The 11,324-nt window shown below is 33.8% G+C and overlaps 3 protein-coding genes across 3 annotated transcripts in view; 2 read left to right on the forward strand and 1 right to left on the reverse strand.

Moving 5' to 3' along the window:
- Positions 1–3,151: 3,151 nt before the first annotated feature.
- Positions 3,152–6,568, forward strand: LOC131619989 (probable F-box protein At3g61730). The gene is made up of 8 exons (XM_058891019.1): positions 3,152–3,288; positions 3,964–4,163; positions 4,242–4,286; positions 4,845–5,009; positions 5,109–5,156; positions 5,307–5,477; positions 5,894–6,001; positions 6,129–6,568. Exons 1-8 carry the CDS (start codon positions 3,152–3,154, stop codon positions 6,209–6,211), a joined length of 957 nt encoding a protein of 318 aa, XP_058747002.1. The 3' UTR covers positions 6,212–6,568.
- A 71-nt stretch (positions 6,569–6,639) lies between these two features.
- Positions 6,640–8,519, forward strand: LOC131616536 (putative RING-H2 finger protein ATL21A). Its single transcript, XM_058887896.1, has 2 exons — positions 6,640–7,410; positions 7,938–8,519. Exons 1-2 carry the CDS (start codon positions 6,738–6,740, stop codon positions 8,387–8,389), a joined length of 1,125 nt encoding a protein of 374 aa, XP_058743879.1. The 5' UTR covers positions 6,640–6,737; the 3' UTR covers positions 8,390–8,519.
- Positions 8,520–8,536: 17 nt separating this feature from the next.
- Positions 8,537–11,324, reverse strand: part of LOC131616535 (GDP-Man:Man(3)GlcNAc(2)-PP-Dol alpha-1,2-mannosyltransferase) — a 3,375-nt gene continuing 587 nt past the window's right edge. Inside the window, exons 2-7 of the mRNA XM_058887895.1 lie at positions 10,146–10,432; positions 9,859–10,045; positions 9,680–9,748; positions 9,380–9,573; positions 9,101–9,210; positions 8,537–8,993 (exon numbers count right to left, since the gene is read on the reverse strand). Coding sequence (XP_058743878.1) covers positions 8,749–8,993; positions 9,101–9,210; positions 9,380–9,573; positions 9,680–9,748; positions 9,859–10,045; positions 10,146–10,432 — 1,092 coding nt within the window. The 3' untranslated portion in view covers positions 8,537–8,748. The remainder of the gene's footprint in view (positions 8,994–9,100; positions 9,211–9,379; positions 9,574–9,679; positions 9,749–9,858; positions 10,046–10,145; positions 10,433–11,324) is intronic.

Here is an 11,324-nt window from a genome sequence, read left to right on the forward strand (position 1 = left end):
TCGACAGTGGAATAGGAGATTCGACAAGTTCATGGCACGCATAAGTTTCATTAGAAGTCAGTTCGACCACTGCGTTTACTTCAGATTTCGACCTGGTAATTCATTTGTTATTTTGTTGCTTTATGTGGATGATATTCTCATAGCAAGCAACAATGTTGAAGATGTGATGAGGGTGAAGGCTGAACTCAATAAGGAGTTCGATATGAAGGATCTGGGAGCTGCTTCCAGGATTCTTGGAATTGACATTCGAAGAGATAGAAAGAAGTCGAAGTTATGCCTATCTCAAGAGGCATATCTACGGAAGATTCTTGAAAAGTTTGGTATGTCGAATTCGAAGCCAGTTATGACTCCAACAAATCCTCAATTCAAGCTGAGTATTGATCAGTGTCCCAGTACTGATGTCGAAAGAGCCTATATGAATAGCATCCCATATGCTAATATAGTCGGTTCTTTGATGTATGCTATGGTCTGTACTAGACCCGACATAGCATACGCAGTAAGTCTTGTAAGCAGGTACATGGCGAATCCTGGAAAGGCTCACTGGCAAGCATTGAAGTGGATTTTAAGGTACATAAATGGGTCTCTGAATAGAGTCCTAATTTATGGTGGAGCCTTGGGTGAAGATAGTAAAGCAGTAATAGAAGGATATGTCGACTCTGATTATGCAGGTTGTATGGATTCCAGAAAATCTATTTCTGGATATGTTTTCACTATGTTTGGCACTGCAATTAGTTGGAAAGCAACACTTCAGAAGGTTGTTGCTCTATCAACCACTGAAGCGGAGTATATTGCCCTAACTGAAGCTGTGAAAGAAGCATTGTGGCTTGAAGGTTTTGCAAAGGAGCTGAAACTTCAAGGTCGAGGTATCACTGTTAAATGTGATAGTCAAAGTGCAATACACCTGTCGAAGAATTCAGCCTATCATGAGCGAACTAAGCACATTGATGTGAGGCTGCATTTCGTCAGAGGAGTAATCGAGCGTGGAGAAGTCCAAGTGCTGAAGGTTTCGACTGAAGACAATGCTGCTGATATGATCACCAAGACATTGCCGAGTTGCAAGTTTTTCCACTGTATGCAGTTGATAAAGCTGCATGAAGAAAGCTAGTTTGTTCCTTGACGTTGTAGAGTTAGGTCCAAGGTGGAGATTTGTGAGATATTGGATCGAACTCTAGTATTGTCGAAGGGTAGCTTCTTGGTTCGACAGTTCGACAGAGTTAAGCATGAAGTCGAAGGATTGTTCACATGCTGGTGTCGAAGTGTGCATGTTGTAGTCGAAGATGGGTCTAGCATGCAGATGTCGAAGATGCTAGAGTTGTTAGCATGTTAAATTAGGTTTTAGTGTTTAAACCCTAATTTGTTAAGTTAGCTTGTGTATTAAGTTGGCTTGTGTAATGGGCCTTGCTGAAAAAGCCCATTAGTTAGTATGTTAGGTTTTATTATAAATAGCATACTAGTCTCTCATCATTGCTAAGCTGCAAATCCTAATTTAGGGTGAGAGAGGTTATTTGTTATTCTTGTAAACTTGTAATCTTGTTCTAAGAGAAAGCGAAAGAATAGCAGTTATAACCAATTCTTGTGTTCCTCTTCTTCCTTTCCCTAATTCCCTATTATACTTTGTTATTGGTATCGTTTTTCACAACAATTTTGATGACATTCTTCCATATATTGTAGACTTAATTAACAATAAAATGACACAAAATTTCTTCTTAAAATAATGTAACGCCATTAACAGTTCAACTAAGCAAAATTAAATCTAAATTATCAAACAAATCGCAACGAACATTACTTAATACAGTACTCATTTTATTTTATTTTGGAAAAGCAAAAAGGTTCTAACTCATTAATAAATACCAATTAATGCTTCAAAGCATTAAACTAACTACAATCAGTGACAAGATACAAAAATTTGAAATAGTGGAGACAACACTTGCAAAAGCACTTCATTTAAATCACATTTTCAATTTATAGTATGAAATCATGATTTAAACATATTTTAGTTGAGTTCAATTGTTAAGTCTAAAAACTTTAATATCATTGATGCATTATTTGCATGATCATTTTCAATTGTTTTATTTTAAAAGAAATTAAAATAAAAATTAAAAATTTTAATTTTATTAACAATTATGATTGATTGACTATATTTTTATTCAGTCAGTGTATTTTTAATTAAATTATTTTAGTTCCAACATATATATATATATATATATATATATATATATATATATATATATATATATATATATATATATATATATATATATATATATATATATATATATATATATAGGGGACGACTCAAGTGAGAACACTTGGTTATTATGAGAAATGAGAACAATGAATCACGATCATTAAATTTCGATTTTGTTGATTTTATGGACTGGATTGGTTTCTCTTTCCATGATCCTTAGTATTTATTTTAAATCAACATAGAAAAAGAAACCAATCCAGTCCATTAAAATCAACAAAATCAAAATTTAATGGCCGTGATTCATTGTTCTCATTTCTCATAATAACCAAGTGTTCTCACTTGAGTCGTCCCCATATATATATATATATATATATATATATATATATATATATATATATATATATATATATATATATATATATATATATATATATATTAGTTTCTATAAAAAAAATTAATTCCTGCAATATTTTACTCTTTATTTTAGTCCAGCAAATTTATTTATATTAAAATTAATTTCTATTATTATATTTTAATTCTTAATAAGAGATAAAACTTAAATATCATAAAAATTAAAGTAACTTTTACGTAAATAAATTAACATAATATTAATCTATAGTTGGGAATATTCGGTTTATCAGTATAATTTGCATCTTATATAAATAATAAAACTTATATAAATAACAAATAAACGCTGACATAACATTCTATCCTCTTCAATCTGAAGTATTATATTTTAGTTTTTAGTTGACAATTCATTAAAGAAAAAAAAAATAAAGTACATTTAAATTCTATATAACTTTTTATTTCTTAGTACTATTTTGAGTTTATTTGAAAAGTGAAATTTTGGCGCTGCTATATAACGAGGGAAACTCAAAGAGTGTGCTGTTTGTTATGATTTGTTAGAGTTGAGCGAACGCGTGTGTTGCTTCACCACTTCAGTTTTTGAATTTCGGAGGAAGCATGGGAAAGCAGCTCAACAATGCAACTTCCTCCGCCGGAGAACTGCCTCCGGCGAAGCGAATCCGGAGAACCAAAACCATCTGCTCTTGCAACTCTCCTCGTCCGCCATTTCTCTCCGCTCATTCCGCTTTCTCTTGGTTAACTCTCTCTCGCTCTTGCAAAATCGATTTCAGTTTTAAGCACTTTATTCCATTTGAATTAACGTGATCGTGTGTGTTTTTATGTATTTCTGAGCTTCAGATCGAAATTCAGTTAGATCTGATTGTTGAATTGTTAGTTATGTTAAGTTGATTTCTCGTTTACGCTCTGGTTTTGATTTTAGATTTTGCGATTCGATTGAACTGAATCTGTGCTTATTCTGTTGCTCTTACGTGTGCGATCTGTATATACTTCTTCGTTTAAGTTGTTTGATTACTTTTCCTATTAGAAGTATTTGAAAGCGATTTATGGAGTTTCGGCTTCTCGGTGAACAATGGATCTGATTCTGAATTTGAATTAATACGAGTTTAATTTAAATTGCACGCTGTTTGTGGTTTACGATTTTTTTTACGGAAGAGGAAACGAAAAATCTGCATCAGATTAGTTCCTCTGTTCAGTAGCTACGCTTGATTTGTGATGATAATGTTTAGTCTGAGTTAGTAATTAATTAGTTTTGTAGTTAACCATAACTTAGACATTAATGATGCAATCTATGTTCGCTTATTTTCGGTACTTGTATAGTAGTAATAGTATTAATTTGATTTTGATTAATTATTGTTAATTTATTATTTGTAATTTGTCTGAACAACGTGAAATTGTGATTGTTTAACAAGGTTCGATGAGGATATTTGGACAGAGATTGCTAAGTTTCTGGATGGAAAATCTCTGATAATGCTTGCGGCTACAAGCCGATGGTTCCGCCGTGCTATCATGGATGACGGTATTTGGAAGTTTGTTTGTCTCCGTGATCTTCAAGTCCCGTCTCCACCGCGTATGGCATTCAAGTGGAGCAAGCTCTACACTTCTGCGTTTGGTATGTAACATCTACGCCTTGTTCATAAATGGCAATGGCACTGTCTGATTAACACTGATTTTGAAATTGATGTTTCAGATGGAAGCCATTCCTATAAGTTCCGTCAGCAGGAAAAGCACATTGGTGAGTTGGTTCACTGGTTATCTATCACACTATTTTTTTGCATACTGTATCCCTAACCTAATATCGTTTGAGATTCACAATAAATTTTAATAGATATTCCACCCACAGTTATAGAAATGAATTTGATGCAGTAAGTGGCCCCACAATTAATGCTCTTGATCATTGATGAATAACACACCATTGAGATTTTAAGTTTTTAATTTGTCCTAGTATGCGATCTTTTAATAAATTTTTTAGATTGATAGGAATTATTAATCGCCCTAAATCTAGGTCCCATAACTATATGTATATAAAAAACCCTATTATTTAATGAAAAATTCAATATGAGTGTATTTTCTTCTTTTTGATTGCTAAGCTATAATGCAAATTCATCATCTAGAGTTTATCCAACAACTGACTGATTCATTTTTATAAATTGTTTATACAACATATTGTTGAACTAGTGCAATATCTACATAAGTGAAAATGTATTACATGCATTTTGTGCAGCTTTAATGCAATAGACTTGTATATTTTTTGATGCTGTAAGTTGCAACTCTTTGTAATATGTTCTACCAGATTGGATGCGTATAGGTGCTTTTTACTTTGATTCTTCAGTAGCCCTCCTAACAGAGAGACTGACTTTTCCCGGGGAGTTAAAAAGAGATGAAAGTATGGAAAAGATGTTGCGGTCTCACGGTTGCTGCTTTCTAGACAACATTAAACCTGGAATCTGGATAGCTGGTACTCACGAGTTTTCTTTGACAATATCATTGAAATCAATTAATTTAGCATATGATCTAAGTATTCAATTAAATAAATTTTTGTTTGTTTAAATATCAGATCTGCAGCTTGTGCGATGCCCGGTCTGTGACCTCAATACTTGCGATGGTAATTTAAATATAATCCTACGAGTCCCGCAAATCCATTAACTACCATCAATAATTCATCAGTGATAACTGTTTTGTACTGCAAGGGTTTGCATTAGAATAAGGCTAGAATGTACTTGCTCAATTTAACATGTTTCTACTACTTACATAGGAACAATGCAGACATTAGATGCAAGGCATATAGAACTATTCCTCTGCGAAGGTTACAAAAGTGGTAGCTGGGACTACGACCTTGTTGGATGTCATGATCTCAAGAAGCGAGCAGATGGGGCAACTGGCTCCATTTTTGATGTTAAACACCTGGAGAGTTCTTCTACATCTGGTAAATTCTTATACTTCGAACCAACTTACCAAAAGTCCTTAGCCTCGTTAATGTTTTTCCTTAAAGAACTAAGATAAACCACCCATCTAATATTATGCCAATGCATAAAGAGGTCACATTTTTCTAGAAAATAGAAACATAAATGTATGCAAATTATGCTTTTAACTAGTTTTAGTTACTGTTAAACAGATTTAATTCCAATGAAGAATGAATTCATAGATACTGTTAAACTAGATTTAATTTCAATAATAATTTATGCCTGGGAAGAATTATTTTGGGTGTGGGGCATAAGTATTTAAGTCACTTTGTGCACTAAATCAGCCCTTTTTATTGCTTATCATTCAAAGTAGAAAGTTAATAAGTCCTGGCATTAACACATCACACTGATATGATTTACTTTTAAAATTGAGTTGCAGCAGTATTTGATTACAAGTCATGGATTGGGAAACATAATGACTGGCAGCCCAAGGCCATGATTGCTTTCCATGCAGTAGCTGTGAACACTAATTTACAAGAAAATGAAGGTAAGAAACTTTCTCTACAGCTTTCACATCTCTGAATTAATTACTGAAGTAAATCTCAGAAAGTTTAAAATCCCATATTTCTTATTTAGTTTTTCATGACATTCCATTTTATTTTCAATACAAGCAGGTCTTCATGTGAAGTACCAAGCTATGAGGGCAGGACCTGGTGGAGAAGTTGTTTCCATTAGAATCTCTCAGCAGCTTTTGTGATTCATCTCAAACCTGCCTTCGAGAAGGGACGGGGTTGGGTAGTTCATCCCTAGCCTTTAAAATGCTTTTATGACCTTTTTATACCAGACTATATACTCTTACAACTGATTAAATATTGTACACCCATTCATTAATTTCGCATATGTAGCTATTAATGGTTTAAACATTGAAAAACCATAATAGATACTATTTCCAAATGAAAAGTTGGAAAATAGTAGTGGAAAGGGAACACATTGTTTTGTAAGAAAGTTAAAAAATTTCCTTGTAGAACTTGATACATCTAGCTTCCCAAATTTGAATTGTTTGTTCAGGCCTATATTAAATTCAAATTAAAGAAAGCTGAATATTACTTATGATCATTGTTTATGGTAAGTAATCAATATATGTAAATGCGTATCTCTATAAAATATTAGTTGACTTTCTTTTCTGAGTTGAAAATTGGATGGTATTTAAAATTGAAATACAGTGTCAACTCTCATCATCTTATAAAGATGCTTCCAACAACAGATTTGCACAATAAGAAGTAATGGGTATCTTAAAAGTCCTTTTTTACTTGATCTTTCCTGTCATACATGCCTCCGTTAGCAATTGCCCATTTTCTTTATGTGGAAACTTTAGTTTACCTATTCGTTTCCCCTTTCAACTTGAAGGTGAGCAATCTCCTTATTGTGGCTATCCTGGTTTCACCTTAATTTGTTCGAATCATAGAAAAACAATTCTAGAACTTCCTAATTCCGGAGAATTCTATGTTCGCAGCATAAACTATCTCACGCAACAGATACAACTCTATGATCCTGACGATTGTCTTCCCAAACGTCTTCTAAGCCTCAATTTTTCAAATTCTCCTTTCACTTCTACTTTTAGTCGCGACTACACCTTTTTAAGCTGCTCATCTCAAAATATAGGGTCACAATTCACTCCCATTGATTGTCTCAGTAATTCCACATATTTTGTATCAGCCATTCCTTCTGTGAACTTGGTCAATCCACTTCCTGGTTCTTGCTCTATTATGAAAAGGCTTTTAGTTCCAGTTGCAAGACAAGAACGGTATGAAGAAAATCTCAGAGATGATCTCAGTGCAGATCTTCAATTAACATGGGATAAACCCGACTGCAGTTATTGTGAATTTAATCAGCTAATGTGTGGATTCGAAAGCATTTACAACAGTAAAGTTGTCTGTATCTCTGATTACAAAGCAGGTAAAAATGTTCTATGATCTTCAATATGCAATTCTATAAGGTTTATTACTGTATCCAGAGACTAGTTGACCAAAAATGTTTGATGATAAAAAAACATGTTTGAAGAGTTATAAGAAAAATTAAACTAACTTAGGGATGATTGTCTTTCTTACGTGCTCCACATGCTCAGGTTACAAGGAATTACTAGAAAAATATTAGTCAATGGTTTTACCTCAGCTATTGGCAACTTTCCTTTTTGTTTATAATTAATTCCTATTGACTTCATTGGCAAATGAATTAAAAGAAAAATCCAACTTGGGGACAACTTGCTCAACAAACTAATGGTTCATGAGCATGTTGTATTTTAGATAAATACTGAATAAAAAGAATTTAAATATTTGGGATGACGGCTTGAATTTAATATTGAAGAAAAAAAATTACTGTGAAATAATTAAATTTTTGTAACACAAATGCGTGTATCTTTAATCACTGAGATTCACGGCATTAACTACTTACATGTACTGATATTTTCTGGCTTCACTTTTAAGGTACATCGCGACAAGGACTTAAAATTTTCAGAATCATAGCATTATGTGTTACTGGACCAGCTCTAATCTTTGTTATATTAATGGCAAGTTGTGTATGCTACAATGACAGAATAGCAAACATTACCAGAAACGCAGCTTCTAGGTCTGCACCAGCTGCGATAGCACCGCAACCTGAAATCGTAGTAGCTACAGGCTTAGATGAAACCACTATTGAATCTTATGAGAAGGTAGTTCTTGGGGAGAGTCGACGTGTTCCTGGACCGAACGATGGATGTTGTTGGATATGCTTGTCGGAGTACAATAGTAAAGAGACAGTAAGATGCATTCCTGAATGCAAACATTGTTTCCATGCTGATTGCATTGATGAGTGGCTTCGTATTAATAATACGTGCCCTGTTTGTCGAAACTCACCGGCTCCTTCTCCTCTTAATGTTACTTCTAGTAATCTTTGAGTGATCATGGATCATGAAAATCATATATTTTGAAGTTAATAGAGTGTGTAATTCTGTATATATTTATAAATCATTCATGATGTTTGAATGAGATGAAACAAACCATGTTTACATGAAACCATAATTCAGATTTGATGATTAAATATTTTCTTCTTATATTACAATCCAACTTCCAACAATCCTCTGTACATTGAACCATTCACCATTTGGTATAAGGGCTTGAAAATAACATTAACTAAGAAATAAAGCAAAAAAAGTTTTAACTATTTCTGTAACAAAATTCTTGGCTTATACATTCGCCGATGGTTAGGCTCGCAGACAAGAAACTCTCTATTTTAAACTACAATGTCTGTAGATCATCATCTAGAAACACGACTGAGAATAGGGCGTACTGCGGCTTTGAAATCATCGGAAAACTTCTGCTCAGAAAACCTACTTGCTCGTTTCCTTGCAGCAGCGGCCATCTGAAGTCTCCCGGTCTCTGACATCTTAATGACTCTAAAAATTGCGTCTGCATATTCTTCAATAGAGAATGCGAGAAATCCTGTTTGCTGTCCATCTTCTTCCAATACAATGTCCATTTTCGGGCCGGCTGAATTATGAGCTGACAAGCAAACAAACAATGCAAGAATAATCAATATACGTAAACGCATCGCAGGATATAGAGAAAATAAAGTATATTTACGTAAAGGTTTAACTTCTATCACCTACCAATTGGGATGGCACCGGCAGCCATATATTCTACAACACTAATCCCAAAGTGCTCATCTGTCATGGAATGGATGCCAGCAACAGCGCCGCCTAATAGTCCCACCAAATCTCTGTTGGTTGAGGCAATGATCAAATGTGAAAGTAAGAATGCATTTAAAATAAAGGTTCTAAAAGTATATAAATAAAATACAGAACAAACTTTATAACATTTTAGTTTGAAGAGAAAATGTTTAGGATCATTAAAATAATCAAAGAAAAAAAAAAGCCACCGGTACTAACTTGTATGTTACATTCTTGTGGAATTCCACTTGTTCATTCACATTCAACTCAATTGCTTTATCTTTTAACATTTGTAGTCTATCTTCATCTGATTTATTTCTACAGCTGCCGACAAACTGGAGCTTAGGTTTCGGCAAGCCAGAATCTAATCTCTTAATGGCAACTGAAAAGGCCTCAAGTTGGAGACTGTGAGCCTACAATAAATCGAATCATGTAAAGTTAATGTAATCAACATAGGCCAAAATAAGCCACCAAAATGGTTGTACCTTCCATTCACAAGAATGATAGGAGTATGCCTACCTTCTCGGGTCGAAATTGTGCAACAGATATTATTACAGGAATTTCAACCGATCTTTCCAACGGAAGCACCTGCCCATATTGCTAATCTGTTAGAATCAACCGATAATTACCATATAAGGTAATGGCATGCACATGTATACTAAGGATAACTTCATAACAATAAAAAACAAATTTCAAACCTGAAGTCCTGAAGTATCACAAGGAGGATAAACTCGCTTAATCCGATCTGGAACTCCCCAAAGCTTTTCGATATGGGCTTTGGTCCAAGATGAATTCACCATAGCTAGATGTGCGCAAGATCCAACAATCCCATACAACCAGCTGAAGATTGTGTAATAGATTATTTTGCACTGAGAAAGCCAAATACTGCAAGAAAACAACCGTCGGATTATGTAAACAATTTGGATAAGCTATAATATAATTAATATTTATAGACTGTTGAAAAAGTATGATTTGAAAATCAAACCTTTTGGCAACTAGGGCATCATTATTATACATGGAGCTGCGTTGACGAACACGGGATAGCATGTCTGTACTGATAGTAGGGTAGTGTGTATAGCAAATCACTTTGCATCCAAACAACCTAGCAAGGGGATATGTAAAAGCATATCCACTTGTATCGAAATAATAGGAAGGGGTAAACTTGCATAAAGCTTCCCATGCAAGATACATAGAGCCTAGACTTTGACCAATCATAGTAAAGTGTGGATAAGTCGTTTCTTCAATCCACTTCCTCTTGTACAAATGAACCACCTGTGAATTTTGTTGAATGGATAACAAAAAGACACAGGTTATTAGCTCTTTACCATTGTAACAATGTCCATTTACTTCATATAAGCAAATAAAAAAGCTTGATTTATCTTTTTTCCATGACTAATTAACATCTTCAACAATAACCACAGTTGAGTTACACCCTAGCAATGGCTAAATATGCCAATAAGCCTTGTTTGAATTGGTCGACTTATTTGAACTTATCTATTGACATAAATACTTGTGAGACTAATTGAGAAAGCTTATGAAAACAGGTCCCTAAGCTCTCAATGATAGCTAATAAAAACAGCTTATAGTTTATAGCTTATATGTAAACAAATTGACTTTATCACATCTTTTTCTATAGAAATAGCTTATACATAAGCCCTTATATTAGTAACTATTCTAACATATTCCATTCCCTCTATGGATCCCCTGGTCATCACTACAATATGAGAGTTACAAAAGAACAATCTTTCCATTTAGGCAAATGGTGATAAAGCCATAATCAGCTTTCAAAAAAGATAAAGCCATAATCAGCAATGACAAGTAAACCCTAACTGAATCCCACAAAACCGGCTTATACAATATAAACATGTTAGAGATCTTGACAACAAATTGCATTTTCCCATATAGTTAACAGTGTAATCGCAACCGCAATTTGTAACCCTCCATCCAATATGACTCTCAACAAATATAAGCAAAAACCCACTTAGCATGTGTCAGGTTATGCAGTGAAGACAATTGATTTTGAATGAATTGATTCTGTAAAAGTGATTCTAGCTAAAAGTGATTTGAAGATACAGTGATTTATATTTGGATAAATTCTTGCAAAAGTGAAACCAAACATACACTTAAGCTAATTAATAGTGTCTCATTTCATCATCACACAAAA

Source organism: Vicia villosa, linkage group LG7 (genome assembly GCF_029867415.1).
Source record: "Vicia villosa cultivar HV-30 ecotype Madison, WI linkage group LG7, Vvil1.0, whole genome shotgun sequence".
Lineage (NCBI taxonomy): Eukaryota > Viridiplantae > Streptophyta > Magnoliopsida > Fabales > Fabaceae > Vicia > Vicia villosa.

Excerpts from the sequence above, each read along its gene's own strand:
- LOC131619989 (XM_058891019.1), top strand. The coding sequence starts at position 3,152 with ATGGGAAAGCAGCTCAACAATGCAACTTCCTCCGCCGGAGAACTGCCT. Across the intron at positions 5,157-5,306 it reads TGACCTCAATACTTGCGATG|GAACAATGCAGACATTAGAT; the intron begins GTAATTTAAATA and ends CTACTTACATAG. Across the intron at positions 6,002-6,128 it reads TAATTTACAAGAAAATGAAG|GTCTTCATGTGAAGTACCAA; the intron begins GTAAGAAACTTT and ends CAATACAAGCAG.
- LOC131616536 (XM_058887896.1), top strand. The coding sequence starts at position 6,738 with ATGGGTATCTTAAAAGTCCTTTTTTACTTGATCTTTCCTGTCATACAT. Across the intron at positions 7,411-7,937 it reads TATCTCTGATTACAAAGCAG|GTACATCGCGACAAGGACTT; the intron begins GTAAAAATGTTC and ends TTCACTTTTAAG.